We start from the raw sequence: 22,688 nt of genomic DNA, 5'->3' as shown, positions 1-22,688 counted from the left end.
TCTGGCTATTCCTGCCCCTGCATGTGCTTGCTCTCTACCTACCACCCATGTCAAATAAATAAATAAAACCTTTTTTTTAAAAAAGAAGCAGCCTGGGGTGGGAGCAGTATTATTTAGAGTGTGGTAGGGATAGGGCAAGAGTGAAGGGTACTATTTACCAGTATTATATGTCACATTATTTAAATATCCATGTTAGAGATATTAGAACAGGGGTTCAGAGAACTTGCCCAGTGTGTGACAACAAGAAGTCACAGATTCAGGCCAACTATATAGGGTTGCAAAACCTGTGCTTCTTTCACTCTTGCTATGATAATAAAACCAAACTCTTCTTGAAAGTATTAGGACAAGACTTCATCCTGTGGTCCAGGATGGAGGCAGCAAAACTACTCTAACTTGCTCATCAAGTCACACAGTACTATAGATCTCGGCAAGGAAAGTGGTAGAAACTTCTAGTGGATACTTCCTAGAGAAAGAAATACATGAAAAGTCTGGTTGTATAATTCTCTTCATTATTGCTACCAGGGCCATTCAGATCCTTTGTCTCTCCTGAGAAACTTTGGAGGAGATGCCAATTTTACAAATTGATTCCCCAAGTCCATTAATCCATGAGGATGTTTGTTTGCTTCCTTTCTTTTCTTCAAAAATTTTTAAATTTATTTTTTAAGTAATCTCTATACCCAATGTGGGGCTCAAACCCAAAAACCCGAGCTCAAGTGTTCCATGTTCTACTGAGCCAGCCAGGAGTGCCTTCTTCCTTTCTATTATGAGTTGTACATTGCACCTGTTGTTGGTAGCCTAAAGACTTTGAGAGTCCAACAAATACAAATCTGTACTCAAAGAAACTTCCAAAATTACCAGGATAAGTGAAAACATGATACCGTCAGTCCAAGTTTATGTATTGCTGGTCTCACACCTCTGAGATAAGGGAATGGGTCATGTACAACTTTTGTTTGTGCACTGTGAGCCAGGATTCATGCAAAAACTTGCTTATTATTTATTATTATCCATTATTATTATTTTATTATTATTGATTAAAGTTTCCTGGAAAACAAAACATAACTCTAATTAGGGAATGAAGCCACCTTCCCAGGCTGAGGATTCCATCCTCCTCCCTCAGCTCTTCCCCGGACAGTTCTGGATGCCCTGTTAATATGGTGTCTGCTGGTCAAAACTGTCCTTTTCTCCCAGACTTGGCATAAAGCCAGGACCCAAAGCTATGAACTCCAGCTTTTATCTTCCATCTGCACGGTGATTAGTTTGCAAGGACAGTAACAACTAAAGATGTGGAGATATGCACCTCAGAGACAGCTGTGGGAATCAGATGGGATGTGCACTCAGGCCTGCTGGAAATAAAAGACCATTGACTTTGGCATTGGGATGGAAACCTCTGCCAAACACACACACAAGCAGGCATGCACGCTCTCTCTCTCTCTTTCTCAACCTCTCTCTCTCTCTCTCTCACACACACACACACACACACCTTTCAGAGGAGAGGCTCTGTAAAAATTCCCCACATATGGCAAACATATTTTAGGGGAAGCACCATGACTAGAGGCCAGTGGGAGAGAAAGAAAAAGAAAATAATGAGAAGAATCTTCAATAAGTCCAAATTGTTTCAGTCAGACCGCTGAGAAAGAATGCAAAGGATTGGAGATGAAAATTATTGGTAAAATAAGCATTATAACATAGCTAAATTCTTTCCCTACTTCAAATGATTGCTAGAACTTACTCTCTTGTACAACAATAGTACCTGGGGAGAACTAGTCTTCACATTTAGCTCCAAGTACTTTGCTGAATACAATGGATATACATGAAAAGAGAACATTATACAATATAAAAAAATTTTTTTTCTCTAACTCACAATTTCAAAAATTCTTAATTTTACTTGTAAATAACTGTGTGTGGGGCAGGGAATGCAGAGATATCTCATTTTATCTGACATTGGCTCACAACATTTTAAGTATAATTGTTTTCTGACTTCTATCCTCTTGGTTACATTTTTTTAAAAAGATTTATTTATTTATTTATTTGACAGAGAGAGAGAGAGAGAGAGCAAGAGAGGGAACACAAGCAGAGGGAGTGGGAGAGGGAGAAGCAGGCTTCCCGTCAAGCAGGGAGTCTGATGGGGGACTCTATCCCAGGACCCTGGGATCATGACCTGAGCTGAAGGCAGACATCTAACAACTGAGCCTCCCAGGCACCCCTCTTGGTTACATATTTAATGATCAGTTAAATGCTAAAATGCATAACAAACTCCCAGTAGAGAAGAACTAACAAAAAACCATGTTAAAATGTAGACAACTGATCTGACTTACCCACTTTATAAGTTAAGAACTGATTTATCATATTTTTCTCAAAATAAAAGCAGAACCACCCCAAACTCTCGCTTTAAAGAGTTATCTGCAAAAGTTAATCAGATTATCTGAACAAAAATAACCTGATGATTAAAAAGTAGTGGAGTGGAAACAACACTGGCCTGTTGTTCTCAGGGGCATCATTTTTTTTTTAAATTTTTAAATTTTAATTCTAGTATAGTTATATTAGTTTCAGGTGTACAACAGAGTGATTAAACACCTCCATACAATATCCAGTGCTCATCATGACAAGTGCCCTCCTTAACCCCATCACCCATTTCCCCTATCCCCCACAGCCCTCCCCTCTGATAACCATCAGTGTGTTCTTTATAGTTAAGAGTCTATTTCTTAGTTTGTCTCTCTCTCTCTCTTTTTTTACTTTGCTCATTTGTTTTGTTTCTTAAATTCCACAAGAGTGAAGTCTTATGCTATTTGTCTTTCAGTGACTTATTTCACTTGGCTTTATAATCTCTAGATCCATCCATGTTGTTGCAAGTGGCAAGATTTCATTCCTTTTTATGGCTGAGTAATATTCCATCCATCCCCCCCCCCCCCCCTTCTCTCAGGGGCCTCATTTTTCAAGGGCTTTCTTACCCTGAGGGTAAGGAGAGAGGTGCTGAGGTATCTAAGGTGGAAAGATGTGCATGACTACAGTGTGGAGAATGGACTACTGCCAGGAGAGCCTGAGGCAGGAGTGAAGGGGAGAGAAGACTGTCCAGGCAAGAAATAATGAGGATCTTAGGGTTGGCTCTGGCTCTTCACTGCCTCTCTACTGTCAGTCACTGAGGCAAAGGCCTGCTGAGAGGCAGCATAGTGTTCTCTCCTAGGAGAACACCTTCTAAAAATGGTGTTTTAGGGAGAAGGGAAAAAAAAAAAAAAAGAGTCCTGGATTTGTCCCCTGGATGACCTCAGGTTAAATTAAGAAGATATATTTGTTAAGCATTTACTAAGTGCCAGACACCATTCAGAGATGGTTTTAAGGACATTTTTATAATTTACTCAATCTTTTCATACCTCAATTTATTCCTCTGTGAAAGAAGAGTAATGCCTAACTCATGTACTCTTTCGAAGATTAAAAGTGAGTTCATATACATGAAAAGGCTTTTTAGATCTTCCACATTTAAAAATGCCAGTTTTCTAATAACCATGACTTCTCATTTTTTTTTTTCTAAATCTGACAATGCTGAGTATTTTCTTTCCAGCCCCCATTAAGTAGAGACTCCACATACTGATCAGGACAGTTGTTAACTACTGCATGGTAAGACACGAAACACGAAAGCCATGCAGATTCTTTCCTACTAGAGCACTGCACAGATGGGGTCAGCCATCTAGAATAATCACTGCTTCAGGGACACTAGCTTATCCGATTACACTCCTACCTGAGAAAGGTTCTAAGAAGGAAATTCAGTACCTGCCTTCATATTTTCAAAATACAGCATGAGGAAGACCTTCTCAGCATCCTCCTGGAACAACTAGAAGCTTCACAGATGCTCTGAAGAAAATGATGTCTGGGCATTCTATGGGCCCTAGGCAAGCAGAGTTTCTATTCAAACCCCATCAAAAATGGGGATGACCAACTATGTGAATGGTAGTTTATAGCCACTAACCATCAGCCGATACACATGAGCACAAAGAGAAAGCAACAAAAAAAAAAGGGTTATTTTCATGTTCAAAAACGCTAATTTTATAGTAAATAAAAGAGAAGCTGATTAACATATCAAAGGCATGGAAAAGAGTGGGAGTATAAACATCAAAGCTTGTTTTTTTTTTTTTTTTAAGATTTTACTTATTTATTTGAGAGAGAGAGAGAGAAGAGCAGAGGGAGAGGGAGAAACTCCCTGTTCAGCAGGGAGCCCGATGTGGAGCTCAATCCCAGGACCCTGGGATCATGACCTGAGCTAAAGGCAGAAGCTTAACTGGCTGAGCCACCCAGGTGCCCTCTAAAAAATCTAAGTTTTTAATTATTTTCAAATGCAGGATTAACTTTATGGGAAATAAAAATAAAACTTGAGCAACAAACAAGAAGATAGGAAAAAAAATGTGATGTGTGTACCTTCACTGGATCATTCTTTAAACAAGCCAAATATAAAAGACATTTTGGGAGAATCAGCATAACTTGAATACGGACTATTGAATACAAAGAAGAACAATGGGTATGAGATGATCATATGGAATTATCATTAGCTTTGTTAGGTGTGATGACAGTATTGTGGTTATGTAAGAATATTTCCTCAGTTTATAGAGAGACACACTGAAATTTTGGAGACTGAAATCCCATGATGTATGTTATCTGCCTTAAAATACTTAAACCACAACCTGGGCACCTGGGTGGTACAGACAGTTAAGTGTCCAACTCAGTTTTGACCCAGAGTCATGATCTCAGGATTGTGAGATTGAGCCCCTCAAGCGCTGCATTGGGCTCCACACTCAACGCAGAGTCTGCTTAAGACTTTCTCTCCCTTGGCCCTCTGCCCCCCTTCTCGTATGCACACTCTTTCTCTTTCAAATAAATAAATAAATCTTAAAAAAAACACTTCAGCAACAACAAAGAACAACATCGATGAGACAAATCACAAAATGCTAGCGAGTGATGGGGGTACGGTACACTATTCTCCCTACTCATCATACGTTTTTAATATTAAGGAACGAAAACCTGGTAAAATAGCCAGTCCATCTACTGAGTTGTCTTAAGGTTGGTTGCCTGAGTTAAAGCAGAAAATGGCCCAGACCAAATATGTCTTGCGGTCAGAAAGGCACCTGCGGAAGTCTTTTGTCCTGTCTTTGTGGGACAAAGTGGAGACTGTGGGCAGATAGTGCTTCGCTCCTGTTTTCCTGGCAGGCTACCCAAACTCCCTGGAGGGAGCTGCCGTCCAGGAAGGGAGCAGGGGACCTGTGAGATGGTGTGGAGGAGGCCAGAGGCTACCGAGGAAAACAGGCAACACCAGTGACCTGCCCTCGCTGATCTAGACCTACAACCAGTATGGGAACCCAGGAGCTCATTATATAACATAAAAAAAAATCAAAAGGAAGGGACTTCCATGATCCCTCATGTATGAGGGAATTCTTACAGTCTCCCACACCATGGGCGATACTTTCCATTGCTCTTTTGAACAACAAAGTACCACGTTGAAGAAAAGACCTCAATTATTGCCAATTTTAGAAGCTTACAGAGGTCACTGCCAAAAATTCTTTATAAAGAAGGGGAAAAAATTATACTGTGGTGATCATTCCTGGGGGTATGAGCTCAAAGTGCAAGCACTGGATATGGTTGAAAATGAGCCTTTAATTTTAAACGTCACTTAACAAAGCAGTCTGGCAACTGGTTGCTTTGTGGAGATGTAGACATTTTTGCCTTCTAGAACGATGGAAATAGGCACTGGGAATATGATGTTTAGAAATGGTATCACAGAAGGATCAAAAGGGAGCTTGTATCAAAAACAGCTTCGATGAAGTGAAGTGGTATCCGGTAACTTTACACAGTGGTTCTAATGATGATCAGCGTTATAATGTTGGAGACAGACTTGAAGAGTGTGAATAAACATTGTTTCATGAAATAGAACAGGCACATTCCTTTCAAACAGATAGCAAGAGTGCTCCTGAGGTGGGACAACCAGCTCGAAGAAGTCCTATGAGATAAGGACCTATAGGGTAAGGCTAGTGTGGAACAAATATCTCAGAGTATATGAAGAGCAGTCCCGTGGAAGACAGAGTTGATTTACCTTGTATTTTTAGAGAGCAGAAATCAAATGAATGGATGGGAGTTACAGGGAGATAGGTATCAGCTCAACGGAAGCAAGTATATTTATGTATTTAAGACAATTAGATCAGTCCAAGATTGAATCTGAAAAGTTATGTGCAAGTAAAGGCTCTCTGACCAACTGTGAGGAAGGAAATGGAGGTAAATTGCCTTTATGGACATTTTAATGGTCAGATTTGATTATTTTATCATATTATTTCCAAACTAGAAACACGCTTTAAGTTGATATATATATTTACTTTTGAAGATATTCATTTCTTCCACATTTTTTAAAGGGTCACTCTCTGGGAATCATTACACTAAGTTCTGTGGGTGATAAAACATACATAAAAATGACAATTGTCAGAAGTTTATGATCAAGGCAGGAGATACACACATGAGTAACCCATACCATGCATGCATACATGTTAACATGTAGCCAACATGTGTAACATACTGTTCCTGGGCTGTGGCTTTGTCACAAGGTTCAAGTGGATATGTAATGAGGGCATGATCCAGTTAAATTTTTCATCTTGGCTATGGAGTCTCTTAAGTTCCCTGTCTCTGGTCCAGGCTATCTGCCCGTCCAAGAGTAAACTGATCATCCATAGTGACGATATCAGTCAAATATTTTGGCTTTGTTTTGAAGGCTTTCTTGGCCTGGACTCAAGAGACTGGACAGTGTCTTCCAATTTCCCAGCTAGTTCTCTCAAGTCTTCTCAAAAGCTATTATACAAAGAAGGAACAATGGGAATGATCCAATAGGTCTTCCAAATGCAATACCCAGTAAAGCAACAATGAAAGTAGCAAAACCACTAGTTGCTAAATTCTATCCTTGATCCTGAGGAGATTAGTCAACAGTATGAATTCAGCAATTTGGATGCAACCCAGCAGAGAAAACAATATCAGATTTATAAGTACTAAAGAGATATAACATTTTGGTATATGAAGCAAGAACCATGGAGGGAAAGGTGAAACATACTTTTGCACTATGATGACATTTAAAGATGTGAATATAGGGTAAATATTAAAATGAACTCACAGGGGCACCTGGGTGGCTCAGTGGGTTAAGCCTCTGCCTTCGGCTCAGGTCATGTTCTCAGGGTCCTGGGATCAAGCCCCACATCAGGATTTCTGCTCAGCAGGGAGCCTGCTTCCCCCTCTCTCTCTGCCTGCCTCTCTGCCTACCTGTGACCTCTCTCTCTCTGTCAAATAAATAAATAAAATCTTAAAAAAAAATAAAAATAAAATGAGGCATCTCATTATTTATTTTATATTTTATTATTTATTATTTATTTATTTATATTATTATATTATTATATATTATTTATTATTTATTTATATTTTATAATAATGAGGCATCTCATTATTATATTTTATTATTATTAAAAATAAAATGAGGCATCTAATGAGGTCACTCTTGAACAATTTTCAACGACTCACAAACAGGAGCTATATAAACTTTCATTCAAAGTTTTCCTCACATAATTTGAAAATACACGTTTTCTTGGTTCTAATCTGAGAAGCTGACCTGAGATTGTTGGAAAAGGATGCTCTTCTCTGGGTTTATGCCACAGGCGAGAAGAATAGCAGTCATGTCCAAGATGCTCTGCTGGAGGACGGCGGGGTCCTGGGGAACAGTGATGGAGTGTAGGTCAACGATGCTGTAGAGCACGGAGCTGTACTCTTCCTGCAACCTCACCCAGGTCTCAATGGCTCCCAGGTAATTGCCAAGGTGGGGGATTCCTGTAGGCTGAATGCCAGAGAATACTTGCTTCACAGCATCTTTCTGGAACAGAGGAAAACAAGCATTTGCTTTCAAGGCAGACTCCATGAATCCTATGGCCATATTACCATAGCAATGATAACTAGTTCTACTCTTTACAACTGCAATCTGACAGTCATCCTTATGCATTTATTTTGCGCCCATGCAAAGCTCTATATCAGGTGCTACTAGGGACGGAAAAGGATATTTAAAATGTGGTTAGATTTTTGTTGTTGTTATTGTTATGTCCAGTTAACCAGCATATAGTACATCATTAGTTTTGATATAGTGTTCAATGATTCATTAATTGAGTATAACACCCAGTGCTCATCACAACACATGCCTTCCTTAATACCCATCACCTGTAGGTTACCCCATCCCCTCACGCCCCTCCCTTCTGTAATCCTCAATTTGGTTCCCAGAGTCCAGAGTCTCTCACGGTCTGTCTCCCTCTCTGAGTTCCGGATTTTTTTTTCACTCAGAAACATAAAAGGCACATGAGAAAGTCTGTAACCCCAAGCAATGCAATCTAACTGGAGATAGAGGATAGGTTTACAAAGAGATACGTAACAGTACAGTGTGGCAACATGATCAAAATCAGTTCACTGACATAAATAGTGGGGTGCAGAAGGCATTCCCAAGAGGAAAAGATGACTGTGGGTCTGGGGGTCACTAACAAAGACTTCAGACCCAGAATCAAATTTCACTGGAGATTAAAGGGGCCTTGAGGGCTTTACATGTGATTTCACTCATTTTGTAGTTAAGGTAAGGAAGTCAACAGCATTAGGGCTGAAGGCTACTGCTATTTACTTAATTCAGTTTTCTTTAGAAATCACTGCTGATATTACAACTTAGTGTGCAGGCTCTTGGGCTAGAAATTAGAAAACCTGCACACTATTTCTAATATTGCTTCCTGATCAAGTTACTTAACATTTTTGTGCTTCAGTTTCCTTTTGCTTTTGTTAAATCATTCTTTCATTCTTCAAAGGGAGTTTTTAATTCTGTATGCTTTTTTTAAATCATAAAAACATTTTGTTAAGGGCATGTTTTCCTACTGGTTTGTACTTTCTAATATTGAAGTTATAGTTGGAAAATGAGAAGGCAAAAGGTAATACAGGACGAAAAAATGTTTTTTTTTCTCTTGAGTCATTTTGCATCCTGTAGTGAAACATGAGAAATGAATATATATCAGTAAATGTGCTATCATTAAGAGGTTCTGAAGGAATAAAATAAGTCATTATCATTCTTAACAATAGCAACAAAATATTAATAATGGCAGCCATAATTTGCTGACAACTATGTTGTGGCCATTTATGCTCAGGGCTTGCTATACATCAATGTGTTTAGTCGTTACAGTACCCAAAATGGCAGGCATTTTATTGCCTCCAATTTACAGATGAGATAACTGAGGCTTGCCGATCTTTAGAGATTGCCCATGGTCACACACTAGTAAGGGGTGAGGTTGGGGTATCAGGCCAGGTATCACTTACTTCAAAGCCCATATATGTTCTTTCCACTAACAACTATCCAGTAAGGCTTTATGGCATTTCTTGTATTAATTTTGCAACTTTCCTATACACTTGCCAATTTCCAAAAAATAACTTATGGCGTGGGGTGGAGGGGAGAAGAACATTCTTATACATGTATCTTTGTGTTCTGTGCGCCAACTTTCTCTAGTGCAGATACCTAATTGCTGGGTCCTAAGGTATGCGCTATGTATCTTCAAGCGTACTACATTAAGCTAAACTCCTCCCAAGGAGGTAACATTTTGCAATTTCTACTATCAGTGTCGTTGCTCCTCATCCATATCAACACTGCCAGTATTTTTATTTTGAGCTAATATGGTGGATACAAGGTAGAACCTCATGAGTGTTTAATTGCATTTCTTGGATTATTAAAGAGTTGAGAACTCTTAGGGTTACTGGCCATTTTTATTCCCTCTTCCGTGGAAAAGTCTACTGAAGTTATTTTGCCTATTTTTCAGATTGGATTGTCTTTTTACTGATTTGGGTATTTTTTTTTAAGATTTTATTTATTTATTTGATAGAGATCACAAGTAGGCAGAGAGGCAGGCAGAGAGAAAGGAAGGGAAACAGGCTCCCTGCTGAGCAGAGAGACCGATGCGGGGCTCCATCCCAGGACTCTGGGATGGTGACCTGAGCCGAAGGCAGAGGCTTTAACCCACTGAGCCACACAGGCACCCCCTGATTTGGGTATTTTTATATATCCCGGATACTAATATTTTATCAATTACAGCCCATATAGTCTCTCATTGCATAGCTATTTGTCTTCTTCTTCCTTTTTTTTTTTTTAAAGATTTTATTTATTTATTTGACAGACAGAGACCACAAGTAGGCAGATGCAGGCAGAGAGAGAGAGGGAAGCAGGCTCCCTGCTGAGCAGAGAGCCTGATGTGGGGCTCGATCCCAGGACCCTGGGATCATGACTCGAGCTGAAGCCACAGGCTTAACCCACTGAGCCACCCAGGCACCCCGCTATTTGTCTTCTTTATGTTATCTTTTGATGAAGAGATATGCTTAATTTTACCAAATATATAATTTTTGACTACAGACTCTTATGACATACAAGAAATCTTTCAATACATTGAGGTCATGAAGACAAGAGTGTTTATACATACATACATATATAAAGCATATGTATATACATGTGTGAGTATGCTTTAAAGTTTTATCTTTCACATTTAAGTCTGTATCCATTTGGAGTTTTCTGCATATGGTGTAAGGTAAGCATCCAATTCCTTTTCTTTCTTTCCCCCCATATGGAGCTGTCGACTGTTCCAGTACCACTGGAAAAGGTTGGCTTTGACCATTATGCTGAAATGTCACTTCTGTCATAAATCAAGCATCTCTTTACGCTTGTGTCTGTATCTTGTGTTTCTATTCTTTCTTTCCCATCGGTCTGTGTGTCTATCTCTTATCAGTACCACAGTGCCTTTTTAGTAAGTCTTGGGATGTAGTGAAGCATGTCTTTTTACTTTCGTCTTCAAGAATTAGCTTAACCATGGGATGCCTGGGTGGCTTGTTGGTTGAGCTGCTGCCATCGGCTCAGGTCATGATCCTGGGGTCCTGGGATCGAGTCCTGCATCAGGCTCCCTGCTTAGCAGGGAGCCTGCTTCTCTCTCTGACTCTGCCTGCCTCTCTGCCTGCTTGTGCTTGCTCTTTCCCTCTCTCTCTCTCTGACAAATAAATAAACAAAATCTTAAAAAAAAAAAAAAAGAGGAATTAGCTTACCCATCCTTGGCTCTTTATACTTCCCTATATATTTTTAAAAAACATTTTACTTATTTATTTATTTGCCAGAGAGAGAGAAGGAGAGCACAAGCAGGGGGAGTGGCAGGCAGAGAGAGAGAGGGAGAAGCAGGGTCCCTGCTGAGCAGAGAGCCCGATGCAGGGCTCGATCCCAAGAACCTGGGATCATGACCTGAGCTGAAGGCAGACACTTAATTGACTGAGCTACTTAGGCATCCCTTCCCTACGTGTTTTAGAATCACCTTATCAAGTTCCAAGAGGGAAAAAAAGGACAAAAAACTGTTAGGGTTTTTGACTGAGATTGCGTTGACTCTATAGATTGCTTAGGGTACTTTTATAATATTTGGACCCCCAGTCCAGGAAACCATATAGCATATGAGGATCTAGGGTAAAGCATGGGGACTATAGTTGATAATACTGTATTGTGTAAGTGGAATTTGCTAAGACAGTAGAACTTTAATATTCTCACCAAAATAACTAAATGAAGATAAACAGGTAAGGCGATGGTGTGTTAATTATCCAGGGGGAAGAAGTCCTTTCATAAGCCATATGTATATCAAAATCACTGGGATGTACACTTTAAATATCTTACAATTTCCTTTTTTCTTTTTTAATTTAAATTCAATTGATTAACATATATTATTGGTTTCAGACTTAGAGGTCAGTAATTCATCAGTCTTATATAATACCCAGTGCTCATTACATCACATGCCCTCCTTAATGTCTATCACTCGGTTACCCCATCCTCCCACCCCCTCTACCCTCCAGCAACACTGTTTCCTATGATTAATAGTCTCTTTTGGTTTATCTCCCTCTCTGATTTCCTCTTGTTTTATTTTCTTCTTCCTTCCCTTATGATCCTCTGCTTTGCTTCTTAAATTCCACATATGAGTGAGATCATTTAATAAAAGCCACTGAAACAAATGAAATCTTGCAGAGCACCTGGGCCACTCGGTTGGTTAAGCATCTGCCTTTGGTTCAGGTCATGATCCCAGGGTCCTGGAATGGAGCCCTGTATTAGGCTCTTTGCTCAGTGGGAAGCCTGCTTCTCCCTCTCCCTCTGCCTCCCTCTCTCTGTCTCTCATGAATAAATAAATATAATCTTTAAAAAAAAATGAAATCATGAGAAACTATGGACTCTGAGAAACAAACTGGGGGTGGGGAGGGGGTGAGGGGATGGGTTAACACGGGGGTGGGTATTAAGGAGGGCATGTATTGCATGGAGCACTGGGTGTTATCCACAAACAATGAATCATGGAACAATACATCAAAAACTAATGATGTACTACTGTATGGTGACTAACATAACATAATAAAAAAAAAAACAAAAAAAAGAAATCTTGCCATTTGCAATGATGTAGTTGGAACTAGAGGATATTATGCTAAGCAAAATAAGTCTATCTTACAATTTCATTTGTCAATTATACTTCCATATAATTGAGATACAGAAAAGAAAAAAGAAAGGGAACATAATAAAACGTATATATTCCTAACACTAGCTTTTAAGAGCTAATCTTCTTTAGATATGTGTGGGCCAAGGCTATTTAAGTTTTGCCCTTCCCCTTCCCCAAGAATTCTAAATCCTACAAATAACAGCCTGTTTTCCCCATATCTGCTTATTTTCCTCTCTATTTCTGAAATGACAGCTCTAAGATAAAATGCTACATTCTACTGATGCATCATTATTATACTCGATCCAAGCACTCAGGAGACCTGAAAGACATGTGGCTCCAAGGATATGAAAAATATCTTTTAAGGAACTGAGAACAAATATAATCTTACCACTGGAAAACCACATGCACACGAGCACACACACACACGGCCTTGAGATGACTAATATGACTAATTCCCCAAATCATAATTTAGAAATATTTTTGTAGAAACAGTTTGAGGTTCTGAAGTGAAGCTGGGGGTCAGGGATGAGAGAGAAACAGAGAGAGGATAGAATAAGCACATATCAGTGAGGCTTCTTCAGTACCTTGGGACCTCAATCAGCCCTGGGTTCCTGATATGGGAATAAGCAAAGGAGCTTTCAGTGAGGTAAAAAAATGATTAATGGGCTTTAGGGACTGATTGATGAAGAGAGAACGCAAAGCAGAAAAACAAGCTCTGCACTTAATAAATGGAAGAGGAAAAAAATATACCATCCAGAAATACTTGACTTAGGATGAAGAGGGGCTATTTATGCTAATGTAAAGGGTTATGAAGAGTAGGAATACCAAGTTGGGGAAAAAAAAAAAAAAGACTACAGATATTTGCACATACATTCCTCCATGGTCAAACTAAGGAATTATTCCCCAGGAGAAACCAAAAAAACTAATTCTTGAGAAAACTAAAAGAGAAAAGCACGACATAGGACAGAGTGTGGGGAAAGAAAAAAAAAAAAAAAGAACAGTAACCACTGGGAACGGCCTAGACATGATCTAATATATCTTTTCCACTCTCCAGTTTCTGTGATTCTATACATCCATGCAGAGGGAATGATGTTATCAAGAAATAAGAGCGAATTGTTTGTTCCATTTTCAAGGAGCTATTAAAAAAATACAGCCCCTCAACGAGAGCTGGATTCCTGGTCTTAAAAATATACCGCGAGCATCCTGCTCTTCGGCGGTGAGTTTATGTTCCCATCTGGTCCCCCGGCAGGAGTCAGCAGGCAGCCCGCCGGCATGGCAGGAGGGCTCTGCCCGGTGCCGTGAAATCACGGGGCTGGAATGTGGAGTTTGGGTGGTGGGAGGACGGGGGTTCTGTGTTCAAAAGCGCTAGGGCTGGAAAAGAATGAAAATGAGAGGCGCGTGGGCTTCCCAGGGGACAGGAGGCAAGCCACAAAGAAAACAGCTACAGGACGAGCCCACTGGCCCTCACTGATGGGGACGTCTGGAGTGTCAGCCTACAGTCCCATCACAGTGCGGGGGATTTAAAAAAAAAAAGGAGCATTTTACAAAACGGGGCCCCGGTTGTATTTCAGGTGCTACTTCCTGAACAAATGCCACTTCGGTCAGTATATTCATTGGCTCGTTTTGTAACAGAAACAGCATTACCAAGGAGCCACATCAGCCCCGGGGATTTGATCAATTCCAGAAGAGAGGGTGGGGGTTCAAATCAAAGGGAGAACACGCTTAGCCATCTGACAACCGACCACGGTAGTAACACCAGTCCTGTCTTAAGGTAGGAAGCAGATCCAAAATTCACAATTACGTTCCTTTTAATTACTGCACCCAAAAGCAAGTGAAAAATCGGAAGCTGCTAATTCTAGCATGAGATGGTTTTCGTGATTAGCTAGAAAGAGCTTCTGCTTTTAATTCCAAGTGAATAAAATACATCAAAAGGAGGCTGCCTACTAGCTTTGAAACACTTTCAGCTTGGGTATGGTGTCAGAAACCAAAGGTTTCAAGTACAAATTTCAAGACTCTTATTACCAAGCCTGCCTGTAACCAGATGTAACACCAACTGGGCACTCAGCTCACCTGTTGTAACTACAGTCAAAAGTGCCCCAAAGCCTTGGCTGAACAACCACTGTGTCTAATTGGTTCCATAAAGGGCATGTTCTCACAGAGTACGATTAAAAAAAAAAAGAAAGAAAGAAAGAAAAGAAACACAAAAAAACAAAACCTAAAAACCAAAAACCAACATTATTAACTAATTGGGCTGAAAATCTCTTTTTGTAATTCTATGTATTCTGCTTTTATTTTATTTTATTTTTTGGCTATTTATTCTTCTAATTGTATATAAATAAAGATACATCTTCAGATTCTCGCTCCTTAGCTGTCTGTCAGTGTTTCCCAATTCTATCATGTCTGTCACCCTACTATTTCGATCCTAGGCTCCTTCAGCATCTCAGTGTTTGATGTTGCTGCTGTTGTTTTGAAAGTGCCTTTCCTACCAGTTAGTGATTTAAGAGCTGAAACAGACTCAGTATAAAAAAACAGCACCTCAGCCCTGGCTGGGAGGAGCCAGGTGCTTTCTCTGAAGCTTTCTTTGGCCATGGCTCAGCATTGTTCCACCACAGTCAGCTCTTGTCTTCCAGAAAGTATGGAGAGCTCTGGGTTCTGGGGAGAAAATGCTGACTCAGCACCAAGAAAAATGGGTTCATTTCTGCTTAGAAATGAAACCAGATGCTCAGACCTGGGAATCGGTAAATATTAATTCAGTATAAGAGAAAGTAGGTCTTCTAACTCCCCCCCCCCCCAAGAGGCAATATGTAAGCTGACAATTAAAACTGAAGGGGAAAATTATTTTTATAAAGATTTTATTTATTTATTTGACAGACAGATATCACAAGTAGGCAGAGAGGCAGGCAGAGAGAGAGGAGGAAGCAGGCTCCCCGTGGAGCAGAGAGCCGGATGTGGGGCTCGATCCCAGGACCCTGGGATCATGACCTGAGCCAAAGGCAGAGGCTTTAACCCACTGAGCCACCCAGGCGCCCCCGAAGGGGAAAATTATTTTAAAGAGAAAAAAATTAGGAAGAAGTGATGAGCCCAGTCATCTGTGAGCCCCTTAAGGGAACAGATAAAAAACACTTAATATATATTGTTAGGCTGTGCAAGAGTTGAAAAGGAATAAACTTGACTTTTATAAAGTTGCCTGCAGACTTATTTAAGCCTCTTCCACATTTCAGGAATGTGTCTATTTGTCCTGTGGGCTCTGCGTGGTCCTCCGACCCTGTCATGGAAGGAAGGCTCATGCACGTGTATTTCCTTCTTGTCATGGACTGCGGCAGTCAGAAACACTCTGGCCTTACCTTCTACGGAAGGACACTGCCCGGGGAAATCACAGGCAGGGGGTCAACCCCAGAGCTGAGCTCTTGCTGCTAACTCCAGCTCGCTCCCTTCCTTCACACTGGGCTGCGGCCCCTTTAGAACTTGTTCTCCTAGAGGTTGGCCTGGCCTTTAAGTGCCCTCAGCCCACCAACACCTCCCCTCCCCCCACAGGCTTCTCAGAAGGTCAAAGAGCATCCCAGAGACTGTTTACCAAAAGGCCAAGGATACACAGCTGGCAGTACAGCTAGGACCTGAATCCAGAACCCCAGAGCTCTGCTATAGACCACAGAACGCTCTTCCCCAGGTTTGGACACTGACCATGTTCTTTTCTTCTGTAGCTATTTCCTTTGTACCTCAACATCTCTCTGGGCTTATATTCTCCAGGTCTTCTTTGTTTTTTTTCCTACACGTTAAATGGCAGCTCAACAAATGTCTCTCCATCAGACAGAGATAATAAAATATAAAGTCTGGGGACTTCGGCTTGCAGGAAAGATTGCCTTGTCACCTCAGGGCGGCTAAGCTATATTTAAATGCAAAAGTTATATGTAGGTTCAGGATAAACTGGCCAGTCCCTTAAGTTTTTATTGGAAAGGTGATTAAAAAGAAATTAAATATTATCTGAAGATGACAGATGTTATATGTGGTAGGAAATATTTTAAATTCCTAATGATAACACCACTTGCTAAACCAAATCAAAACAAAACAAAAAACAAAAAACAAAACAAAAAAAAACCCAAAGTAGCGAGGGTCAAATTTTTGACATAAACAAAAAAAAATTTTTTTTTTTTTACATAAACATCCTAACCACTACCACATATTGTATTTTTATGTTGAATGGAGCAAGAAACCCAGGCAAGAGATCAAAAAGTACAAAATCTTTAAAAGTGTAAAGAATAATCTGAAATGCTTAAGAAAAGATCAGTTTTCCCTCATAAGAAAATGCAAATGTTGATTTTAAAGTATGAGATCATCCTGGGGAGAGATGAGTTTCTCATTACCTCTTGCGCCCAACTCAAGGCTTACCTCCTAAGTGCTGTCACTGGTCACCCAGCCACATCAGTGCCTGCCTGATGTCCCATCTGCAGCTGATTGTCCAAGAACATAATCTTTTTGCTCTCACTGGAGAGATCTAGCTACCCACACCAGAGTCCTCAGACTGTTAGGAAATGTGTGAGGACTAGATTACGGTGATTTTAAAGCCTTTCTTTTTTATTTATGTACCCTTATCCAAATGTAATAGTCTTTTTTGAAAAGATTTTATTTACTTATGTGTATGTGTGGAAGACAGAGAGAGATAAAGTATGAGGGGGGAAGGTCAGAGGGAGAAGTAGATTCCACAACCCCCCCCCCCACCCCAGCAGGAAGCCTAACCAGGGACTCAATCCCAGGACCCTGGGATCATGACCTGAGCTGAAGGCAGGTGCTCAACCCACCGAGCCAGACAGGCGTTCCTCAAATGGACTATTCTCCCTAGATGTGCCTATCACGTAAAGCAGCCCAAAGAAAAGCTGTGTAAGGCAGGTGACTAACAGGAGGGTGGGGGAGGGTGGCCCTGTCTGCTCTTCTGCCCTCACCCAGCCAGTCTCTGAGGGCACTTCCCAGAGCACAGCTTTGAATACCGCTGGATTCAAGACATTTTCTAAGTATTAACATTTTGTTGAAAATAAGAGGTTGTCTTCCTCAGGGTAGTGGGAAACATACAGCAGAAGAAAGTTCTTTTAAAAAGAAGGTCTGAGCTTTGCACAGTGGCAGTATCGTAGCCAATGAGGTTTATCTGAGGCGCGATTATTGCTAATTAAAAAGAAGGTCTGAGGGCACCTGGGTGGCTCAGTTGGTTGGGCGACTGCCTTCAGCTCAGGTCATGATCCTGGAATCCTGGGATCGAGTCCCACATCAGGCTCCCAGCTCCATGGGGAGTCTGCTTCTCCCTCTGACCCACCCCCTTCTCATGCTCTGTCTCTCTCATTCTCTCTCTCTCAAATAAATAAAAAAAATGTTCAAAAAAATAAATAAAAAGAAGGTCTGAGATAACAATGCAGTCTTCTCCTTTCTTCTTCTCAGTTAAGGTTTAAACTTTGTGTGGCTAGGAATGCCTTTCCCAGTCATCCTCCATCATCCTATATGAGGAGCTGACCTCGTTACTTGCCAGTCCTGCAGAGCTCATTCCCTGCAGTGTTCATTCAGACTGTTCCTGATGCCCTTCACCCCCTTCTCTCCTGGGCAAATCTCCTGGGTCTTCAAGGTCTAACAATCTCTCCCTGATTCTAAATCTCTTAAACATGTCTTGTCTTCTCCCTCTCTCTCTCTCTCTCTCTCACACACACACACATGCGCGCGCGTGCACGCACACACAGTCAGTACTCCTACCTGCCTCCCCCATTTTCTTCCTCTCTCTCTCTCTCCTCCTGCCCCCTCCCATTCTCTGTCTCCCCTCATCCCCAGGGCAGAACAGATCCCTCCTTCATTCATTCTTCATTATTGCACACATTACACTGGCAATTTGGTAAATATTTTCTTATTTGCTTAGAAAATATTTTCTCACCTAGAATATGAGCTGCTCTGGGGCAGGGGCTGTCTTTTTCATCTTTATATGCCCATATACAGCAGTGCCAAGTACATTGTGAGCACCTAATAAATGTTTGTGGAATGAATGATAAGTCTTCCCCACCCAACTTTGGCTCCAAAATGTAAAGAGCAAAATAACTATGAACAAAATGAACCAAATGTTCTGGTTTTAGTTAGTTCCTAAACAAGTTATGTTCTAAGAGTTCGTTTGAAAACTGGTTTTCTGAAATTCAGAAAACTCAATTCTTCAAATGCTTGTTAAGTTTCTGGAAGGCAGTCCACTGAAGCCTCATTGAGCCCACAGTGTCCCCGACTTCAACTCTACCTAAAGACCATTCATAAAATTGTTTCTGTGGGAAAGTGAAATCCAAGTCCCACTTAGCAACACCAAAAACCCTACCCAGTGGTGTGTCCGATTTTGATGTACAAGGGGCTTAAGACGGGTGATTTGGAATAAGGGGGAGGTTGCATTTGCATGAGTAGACTTTAAAGATTAGATTGCATGACGACTTGGAGGTGGGGCAGGATGCTAAGGCTTGCTCAAGCATCCATTTCCTCAGGTGGATATTGACAGTGTGGGCTGCCCTCGACGCAGGTGCCCTGGCCACTGCTGGGAAAGAGTAGAGCAGAGGGAAGGTGGAAGGCAGGCACTGGAGCAGATGTTGTTACCAGGTGTTCCCCGGTCCTGGTAACATCATCAGAATACGGAACTTGTCATAAATGCAAACCCACCATAAATGGGTCCCCACCCAGACCTCCTAACTCAGAAATACTAAGAGTAGGCTTATCCCGGAAGAAAGAAGAGTTACATGATCTGGGCTTCGATAGCCTTCCAAGTGATTCTGGTGATTGTTTCACTTTGAGAGGGATTTGGGGGCACCAGTATCAAGTTTTAAAATTCACTCCAACTGCATAAAATGAAGTACAGATGAAAACGCTATCGATGAGGGGTGGGAAGAAGAAGAGAAAGAAGGTACCTTCTCAGACAGCAATTCCCAATCTTGGCCTCACAGTCATCACCAGGGAGCTTTAGAAAATACCGATGCCGGGGCGCTTGGGTGGCTCAGTGGATCAAGCTCTGCCTTTGGCTCAGGTCATGATCTCAGGGTCCCATGATCGAGCTCCATATCGGGCTCTCTGCTTGGTGGGGAGCCTGCTTCTTCCTCTCTCTCTCTCTGCCTGCCTCTCTGCCTACTTGAGATCCCTCTTTCTCTGTCAAATAAATAAATAGAATCTTAAAAAAAAAAAAAAAAAAGAAAAGAAAGAAAATACCGATGCCTAGTCCCATCCAGATTTGCACTTAATCAGTTTGGGATTTGGTGTGAGCACTGGGAGGTTTAAAAGCTTCCCAGGTGATTCTACTGTGTGGCCAAGATTGAAAAAAACACTGTTCAGAGCCAGTGACTACATAATTATTCTCTAAAGCTGCCAACCTGCTGGGAAACACACACACACAGACCATAAAAATGTTAAAAGTAAGTTCATTTGCTTATAATTTACATTTCAAGGTAATAAAACCCCTGAGATGGTTACATATTAATTCATGGTCAGAGGCCATTTGGGCATCAGGCAGTCCTGATCTCACATTTTGTAGCCAGGAAGACTCGCAAAGCATGACAGTGTGATTAGAGTCTCTATGTTGGTGAGAAAAGACTCCTGTAACAAGTAAGTGCACCATCTTTGATGCCTAGGTAGACTGACCTGGCAATGTCCGGGTCCATAAACCCACATGGCTCAGAGATTCAGGAAATATAGGCAACCTGGACTTTACGGAGAAAATAATACCACTAAGGTGTTGACATCAGATTTGTAACGGATAGGAGACAAAATGATTTCTGCCTAGGATGCTCTTTTCTACCCATTCTCCTGCTGGGAAAACTCTGACTCCTTCTGATCCCTATGAGAAAGCCTGAACTCAACACTCAAGCACTGTTGGTAGGTCTTATGGTGACTCAGCTGACCTAAACCTGGACAACACACAGGTGGTTTTGGCTACATGAAGTGGAAATGCCAGAAATTCTTAGACCCAGCGTAGGAACTAACTCCACGACTAACGCAGTGTTCTGAATCTTTGAGAGAGATAGAGTGAGAATTTCTTACAAGGTATCACACTACCAATAGAGAATAAAAAATGTCTAAGGTTATTTCTCTGGCATAAAGATTGTCCCTTCCAAAAAAGAACCTCTTTGGCTATCCTGACAGCTACCAAGAGAAAGAAGTCTCACTTTTCAGTCACCCATGGGTCCCTTTCTCTTCATCCAACCTATGGACTGACACAATTCCCACGGTTGTTTTAAACACATTTGCTTCTGTCTACCCATAGAGTTATCTTAACTTGAGAATAAGTTACAAAAATGATAAGGCCAAGCAGTAAAATAGGACTACAGTCACTTGTTTGGTTATTAACCATGGTAAGAAGCAGGCTGGCACCACATTGCCCAGGGTTAAAGTCCTAGCCCTACTACTTATATGGCCTTGAGTGTCTATAAAATGGGTGATTGGGGGAGGGGACTATGATATGTTTATTAGTGTAAAGTGCTTAGTGCCCCGCTTTACTAAACTCTCCATAAGTTATCTGGCCATTTACGGAGGTCAACATTTTAAGTGTTTATATATTTTGACCCAACCATTCAATGAATAGAAATCTGTCCTAAAGAAATACTTAGACACGACCCTAACGATATCTGGCATTCCCTCCAGGATTTAATAATGAACGAGCCACAAGCAACTACATGTCCATCAGCTGGAGGAAGAGTAAGTAAGTCACAGTTGTATTTTTATGAGATGGAATCCTGTGGAAGAGATACGAATGTATGAACTGGGAGTCGCACAGAGTGGGTGAAGCACCCAACTCTGGAGCCAGACACTGAGTTCAAGACCAGCTCTGCAGTGCACTGGGGTGTTTCTTTGTGCAAGTCTCAGAACCATCCCAGCGGTAAAACGGGAATAATAGCAGCCCCCTGGCGGTCAGAGAAGATGCCTAGCCCACCAGGGTTCTAGTAAACGTTTGTTAAGTGGATGAATTCTGACAAGGAAGGCGGAAACCTATTTAACAATAGCGGTTGTGACCCCAGGCGATGGTTGTAATGACCTCCTTTTTGATACTTCTGCATTGTTTAACTTTTGAAGGGCAAGAACGGTTTCTGCAGCCAAGTTTTCAAGAGTTTTTGTGCATACAGTCTGATGATATTAATCAACACATAATTCTAAGAGGCTCATCCTAACAGGAATGAATGTCCATTAATACCATTCTCGTTTTACATGATGGGAAATAAGGACGTAAATAAAGTCAAGTGATGTATAAAGCTCACACATGAGTTATTTTTAAGTCGTACTGGATGGAAACAATGTAGTTGAACAGAAAGGGCTCAGTTTGCAGGGTGGGGCAGTGCCAGGTTCAAATCCTTCCGTGACTCCTGTGATTTGCACCCATTATTTAATCTCTCTGAACCTCAGTTTTATTATTTGAACAATGATAATTAATGGCTAACATATATTCAGGGCTTATAATGTGCAAAGAACTACAGCAAGAGCTGTGGGTGTATTATCTCATTTAATCCTCACAGAATGCCCTATGAGGTAGATAATCATCTCTGTTTTACAAATGAAGAAACTGAGGCACAATGGGGTTCAGTGGATGGGGTATAGCCAGTAAGTAGTGGACTTGAACCTCGCTCATTCAACCTCAGCTGTATATACTCAGAGGGAGACTCTGAAAATACAGTGAGGCAGCCAAGAAACTATTTGCTTTTACCACTCTGATCCAATATACGATGCTACCTTTAGATGTATGGCCCCAAATTTGCTTGAATTTTAGGCTTTCAAGAACTTCTGAGGGGATGTGCGACTCTCCCCTGCACTGTTCCCTGTATAAAGAGAACTACCCTATATACTCCCTGTTTTCATTCAGAAGTGGTGGCCCGTACCAGGGCAGGTGACAGGGACAGTGGTTCTTATTCATCTGGGCAACAGCTTCCATGCTAATTCTAAACACAGGTGGTGAGAGAGACAGCCAACAGGAAGGGGTTAGGAATCACTGCTGACATGTGCAACTGGGAAGATTGATGGTTTCCCTCCCTCTTTTTCCCCACTGTGTCAGCCTGGGGGCAGAGACGCAGGAGCTGGCGAGCCAGGACAGTAATATACACAGTGCAACGTCGACCTCGCCGCAGCGCTGATTAATGAGACTGAAATGACACAGAAAACAGGCGGCGCTTCGCAGACAGAATTCACAGGCCTTTC

General features: G+C 41.3%; 1 protein-coding gene and 1 pseudogene across 2 annotated transcripts in view; one reads left to right on the top strand and one right to left on the bottom strand.

Annotated features, from left to right (window-relative positions):
* WARS2 (tryptophanyl tRNA synthetase 2, mitochondrial) overlaps positions 1–22,688 on the bottom strand; it is a 99,718-nt gene that overhangs the window by 41,092 nt on the left and 35,938 nt on the right. For both annotated transcript variants that reach the window (XM_045979436.1, XM_045979430.1), the window contains exon 2: positions 7,622–7,879. In XM_045979436.1, coding sequence (XP_045835392.1) covers positions 7,622–7,879 — 258 coding nt within the window. The remainder of the gene's footprint in view (positions 1–7,621; positions 7,880–22,688) is intronic.
* LOC123927932 lies at positions 17,616–17,779 on the top strand (annotated as a pseudogene).

Source organism: Meles meles, chromosome 1 (genome assembly GCF_922984935.1).
Source record: "Meles meles chromosome 1, mMelMel3.1 paternal haplotype, whole genome shotgun sequence".
NCBI lineage: Eukaryota > Metazoa > Chordata > Mammalia > Carnivora > Mustelidae > Meles > Meles meles.
The sequence above is the reverse complement of the archived record's forward strand: the minus strand, read 5'-3'. Positions and strand labels throughout refer to the sequence as shown.